Source organism: Notechis scutatus, chromosome 2 (assembly GCF_049901735.1).
Source record: "Notechis scutatus isolate UNSWTSFEM ecotype Mainland chromosome 2, rNotScu1.2, whole genome shotgun sequence".
NCBI lineage: Eukaryota > Metazoa > Chordata > Lepidosauria > Squamata > Elapidae > Notechis > Notechis scutatus.
In genome coordinates this window covers 123,272,984-123,278,983 of record NC_142010.1, presented here as the reverse complement: position 1 = coordinate 123,278,983, position 6,000 = coordinate 123,272,984, and the positions used below count along the sequence as shown (strand labels likewise).

The window sequence follows — 6,000 nt, the reverse complement described above, 5'->3', positions numbered from 1 at the left end:
TTTACTGTTCACTAGATTGCAGTCATGGTTATGTATTACACTGCCACTCGACTATGGGTTTGTCAGCATTTCCACAATAAACTTTTAACTTTTGTGGTTTATTGCCTAACTATTAAAAATATTGCTTGAGGCAGAAATTTGGAAGCCTGAATGTTTTGGGAACATAATGAGGGAAATCTGTAGCGGGAGCCATCACTTAACTCTATGAGTATTGCATCATGGACACTTTAGATCTGAGGCTGATGTAAGATCGAGGTATCTTTTAGACATCTTTTAATAATATTATCTATAATTCTGCCAGATACCTTTCTGGCATGCTTGTCTCTTCCGATAGAAAATTGTATATTAAAAAATAAAATACAGTACAAAAATAGATCTCAACATTATTTTTTTCAACTATGTTTTATCTAAGGTGATCCGTTGGCTCAGTGGCTAAGATGCTGAGCTTATCGATCAGAAAGGTTGGCAAGTTCGGTGGTTCGAATCCCCAGCACCTGTCCCAACCTCTGCCAACCTAGCAGTTCAAAAGTATGTCAAAATTAAAGTAGAAAAATTGGGACCACTTTGGTGGGAAGGAAATAGTGTTCCGTGCGCCTTCGGCATTTAGTCATGCCGTCCACATGACTATGGAGACGTCTTCGGACAGCACTGGCTCTTTGGCTTTGTAACGGAGATGAGCACTACCCCCTAGAGCCAGAAGCGACTAGCACATATGTGCAAGGGGAACCTTTACCTTTACCTATGTTTTATCTATATACTTAATAATGGTGAGATCTATTTTTGTATTCTTTGCAATTTTGCTTCATAATTCATTTTTAATTTAACTTATTAGTTAATAGAAACAAGGGGATATATACAGAACACTCCCTCCAGTTTTCCCCACAGCAACCCTTTCAGGTAGGTTGGGTGAATTATTTAGTGGGTTTCCATTAAGACAGGGGTCCCCAACCACCGGGCCGTGGACCGGTACCGGTCCGTGGATCACTCTGTACCGGTCCGCAAAGAAAAAAATATGGCGGCTTTCTTCGCCTTCGGTGAATGCTGCTGGGATCAGGGATCAAGGACACAAATGAAAGAAGGGGAGGGAGGAAGCAACCAAAGCCTGTCCTGCTCTCCGGCTCAGCGGCTTCGGTTTCCTCCCGCCTCGTTCCTCTCTCAGTCGCTCTCTCGCTCCTCCAGGAAGAAACTGCTTCAAAGGAGCCGGCAGGGTGGCTTTTCCTGTCGGCGCAGCTTCCCCGAAGCGCCCGTTCACCCCCACCCCACCGTCAATCAATCCAGGTTCAATCCAGTGCTCCGTTCTGCCTGCCTGCCTGCCTTCGTTTCTGGTAGTTTCGGAGCAGCTTCAGCTGAGAATAATAACTATTCGCCTCTTTTACTCAGCCGAAGCTGCTCCGAAACTACCAGAAACCAAGGCAGGCAGGCAGGCAGGCAGAACGGAGCACTGGATTGAACTGCGGGCGGCGGGCGGGGGTGAACGGGCGCTTGGAGGAGCTGCGCTCCGAAACCACCAGAAACGAAGGCAGGCAGGCAGGCAGAACGGAGCACTGGATTGAACCGTGGGCGGCGGGGTGGGGGTGAACGGGCGCTTCGGAAGAGCTGCGCCGACAGGAAAAGCCACCCTGCAGGCTTCTTTGAAGCAGTTTCTTCCTGGGCTGGTGGAGGAGCGAGAGAGCAACTGAGAGAGGAACGAGGCAGACACCTGAGGGATGAGGCTGAGGGAGGGAGGGAGACACCTGAGGGATGGGGCTGATGAAGGCAAGGCCGAGAGGCGAGGCTTCTCAGCTGTCCTGCAGGGACTATCTGTCACTCAGGGTTGCAATGAGGAGGCATTGGCGTTCCCTGAACTTGGTGGTTTGCTGGCAGACGTTTTATTACCCGACTAGGTAACAACATCAGATGTTACCTAGTCAGATAATGAAACGTCTGCAAGCAAACCACCAAACTCGACTCCCCTCCCCGGTCCTTGAAAAAGTGTTTCTGCGTGAAACTGGTCCCTGGCACAAAAAAGGTTGGGGACCACTGCATTAAGAGATTGGCTTGGAATTTAGGGCTCTTTGCTCTAATTCAGCAGTCCTCAATCTTTCTGGCTTCATGGACCAGCAGGGGTGGCGGCGGGGGGGAACAACAAGGGGATGGTTTCACATGTTTACCTGCTGCTTGCGCAAATGGAGCTTCGTTGTGCTCATCTGCCACTTGCATGGCCTGCTTCCTAATGGGCTGCTGCCCAATACCAAGCGAGGGGTTGGGGACCTCTGCTCTAATTTACTACATCACATTGGCTAGCTTACTTAGTGACCATTGCGACTCAAATCAAAATTATCTTTCTTTTTTTTTTCATTTTACAAAATGTAGTTGCTGTCATCTTGAAAAAAAACTTTAGGTGGTTTCCACCAAAATAAATATAGGTAATCCTTGCTTAGTGAGTGACAACAATTTGAACCAGCAAATTCAGTTACTAATTGTCATGGTAACTTGGAAGATCGTATTACTACAACTACCAGTTGTAAAGTGAATCTGGCTTTGCTTGTCAGAAGAGTGTAAAAGTTGATCACATGACCCTGTGAAACTGCAACCATCATAACTATGCCAGCTGACAAGCATCTGAATTTTGATCACATGACTATGGGGATATTGCAATGATCCATTTTTTGGGGTGCCAACTTTGAACGGTTCTAAATCAAGGACTACCTGTATTCCCCTTAATCATATAAAACAATACAATCTACTAATGAATTTTAGTTTTTCATTTTGTCGGTATACAGCATCCTAAGAAATATTCTCGGAAATTGAGAAGGGGGAGGATATATTGAGCAGGGCTTTTACAGCGTTAGTCCCTTTGACGCTAGTGATGACACTATTAGAAATCAGTGTGAAAGTACGGTATGAAGAAAACTCAGAAGCTATGAACCAAAGATCATCAGCCATATAAACCATCCTCCACGGCAATCCGAAATGAGTTGTAATCCGCGGAAACCCACGTCGCAACCAAGGCGTAAACTTTACAAAATCTTCGTTGAAGCTCTTTTGTTTTTTTCAAGAGAGCCAGAGTTTTTTGCCATCCTGTATTCATTTAAGCAACGAGAGCTTGCGGAACGGAAAGCGTTCGCCAAGCTCCTTCGTGGGAACGGTCACGCAGGGAAACTGGCCGACGGCGGAGGCAGACCAGCCGGCTGTACCACGCAACGTGCCTCGGTCTCTTCCTTCCAGCACGGCAACTCGTCTCGTTTTCAAACTGCCAACTGCTAGATAACAGATCTTGCAACGTGGTTGCAGGCGAAGTCGGCTCCCAATGCTGCCTCTTTAGCCGCCGTTGGATTATAGAACAGAAGACGGCGAGCCGCCGTTTCCCTTTTGCAATGATCGCGGAGATCAAAGTATTCAACCAAATCTACCGATTGGCTCCAGGTAGATGCCTCCTCTGCATGTCTGGGTGCACACCTCGTCGACGATGAAGCCAATAGTCTTTTTAAGGGGTACCCTCGCGTGAATATTCGAAAGAACTACATTACCCAGAAATCAACGCGCTAGTCGTGCAAAGGACGTCTGCGCACTAAGACACTGGGATCCAAGTTTGGAGCTTTTAGCTGCCAGTCCTGGCCCATCATGTAGGTGCAGCACAGCTTTCCTTCCCATTGCAATAGCGGGAGAAACCCCACTTTGCAATCTGTTTTGCAAGGCGTGCAATTGCAGCTCCTTCCTCTGCAAGGAAATCTGCTGTGAGAAGTCAGAAAAACTCCAATTGCATGAAGATTGAGCGCTTGCAGTTTGCATCTTTGTTGCAAAACTAGCTACAGAAGGCAAAGTCTTTTGTGTTCCCCTCCCCCATCAAAGCAGAGGGGAAAATGTCTCAGAGAGGTAAGGCTCGGACTTGCGTTATTTGCAGATTTGCAAAAAGTCGTTCATGCATTTTGGAATTGCATGCATGCAATTTGCGGGATACCATTGCATTTTGAAGTTTGAGGCGCTGAATAGCTCTCAGTTGCATTTCCTGTTTAGTATCTGTGTGCTTTTTGCAGGCACACAAGCACACACACACGCGCGCACATACTCGGGCGCGCGGCGTGCACGCACACACAGAGTTCCTGTAAGGCAGGGCTTGCAGTTTAGTTGTACATTGACGTTATTTGCATTCTTTTGCTGGGATTCCTGAGCTTGCCTCCCCCCCCCCCCCTTTTGCAGTCTAGATTGATAAAGGGTTTTGAAAAGCTTATGCATGAGCAGCTGTACCTCTCCCTCCCCCCCCCCCCCCTTTAAAGGCCAATGCAGATAAATCTGCAGACAGTTTTCAATGCAGATTTAAATCCTTGCGTGTGTTTTAAATCTCCGGAGGAAATGGAAGGTGAAACTTGAGTGGAGTTAACCAAGAATTAAATATAAGTCTCGGTTTCTATGGGAAAGTATTGTTCTGATGCCCAGTGTTGAGCTCATTTTCCACAGACTTGGCTCCCTCCCCTCGTCGCAAGTAGTATGCGTATTGCAAAGACTAGATTTGGGAAAGTTACGCAGGGGGGGCTCGCCTGATCTTACTTTGGGACACGGTTTTTATCTCTCTCGCGCGTGTTTTTAAGGTGAAGGCAGAGCAAAGAGGCTTCTGTGAGTCTTACGTGAGAGGACGGTTAAAGGTTGGGAGAAATGGAAAAGCTTGCATTTGACACGAATTCAAGAGGAAGTACGGCTTGCCGTGGCTCATTCAAACTTTAGGGAGATTTCGCTGAACCGTAAGAGAAGTTGTTCTTTGAATCGGGGCCCCCTCTCGTCTCGGTGGGGGGGCGCTGTGTTTTTGGAGTTTTCTTGGGCTGCATGTTGGGGGGGAAGTGTGGACGCTGCGGGATGAACTCCGAAAGGCCACTTGTAAGAGTTGCTCGGTGAGTAAACAGCGCCTAAGCCAGACAAGGACGAAGACAGGCGTTGCGAGTGGTGTTTGGAAAGGAAAAAGCTGGTAGCCAGCTTCTATTTTCCCCTTTCCTCTCTCTCTCTCTCTCTCTCTCTCACAAACACACACACACACACATTGCTGCTTTTCGGGGCGGCCGAATTGTATAATTGATTCCCCATTTGCTGCAGCGATCTCTCCCAGCCAAATGGAGGTTCTGGTACTCTAAAAGCTCTCAGCTCCGTCCTTATGGCCAGGCTGTCAGAATGCCTACGCCGAAGGTGGCTTTCGATCAGGTTTTTTTTTATTTTTTTTAAATCCAACGGGCTAATTTAGTGAATAGTTAAGAAAGGAATCCGTCCTTTGATGCGTGGAGGAGGGAAAGAGGTGTAACGCTCTAGTGCTTCTTTCTTGGAAAAACCGATTGCCGGGGCTAAAGGAAAGATGCGGTGATTTTTCACATTTTATTCCCCCCTTCTTCAAAAGACAAGCTAGTCTTTTGCCTGCCTGTCTGCCTGCTTCTAGGTTCCTGGGAAGAAAAATTGCTTTGGCCACTCTGGTCTTTCTTTGACTGCTTTCCAGCACCATCCAATCTCAGCTTCCTCATATATTTAAATGTGCAATATAACATTTTCAAAGAGAGAGGATGGCAGCTAGTTATAATATTCTAATTATGGAAATGGTCATCCTCCTTACCCATAATCTCCTCCCCCCCCTTTTTTTTTGAAGAAAAGTGCAACTTTAGAAGTACTGAGAACCCGGAATATGTCACTATAAATAAAATGTCTCACTATTTCTGGGCCTTGATTGAGTGTGGTATCTGGTCTTACCAGTATATTTGTTATATTCTGTATTTGAAAAATGGTGTTAAGCAGATTTGAGGATGATCCAGATCTTATTGGCCTCTGAAGTGCCCCCACTTCCTGGCTATATTGACATCTATGATGATTGAAATTTTTCCTTGACTTCCATATTTATTTACTTTTCTATTATGTAGTAATTGTTTTTAATTGCTTTATGATTGTTCACAGCCCAGAGTCATTTGTTTGAAATGGGTAGCTATAGGAATTGAATAAATACAATAAATAAATATATTGCAAAGTATTTTTTAAACTACATGGTGATTA

At 46.1% G+C, this 6,000-nt stretch overlaps 1 protein-coding gene across 1 annotated transcript in view; it reads left to right on the top strand.

Moving 5' to 3' along the window:
• The first annotated feature begins 3,069 nt into the window (after positions 1-3,069).
• Positions 3,070-6,000, top strand: part of MAP2K6 (mitogen-activated protein kinase kinase 6) — a 105,833-nt gene continuing 102,902 nt past the window's right edge. Inside the window, exon 1 of the mRNA XM_026675810.2 lies at positions 3,070-3,855. Within this exon, the coding sequence (XP_026531595.1) occupies positions 3,843-3,855 (13 nt within the window). The 5' untranslated portion in view covers positions 3,070-3,842. The remainder of the gene's footprint in view (positions 3,856-6,000) is intronic.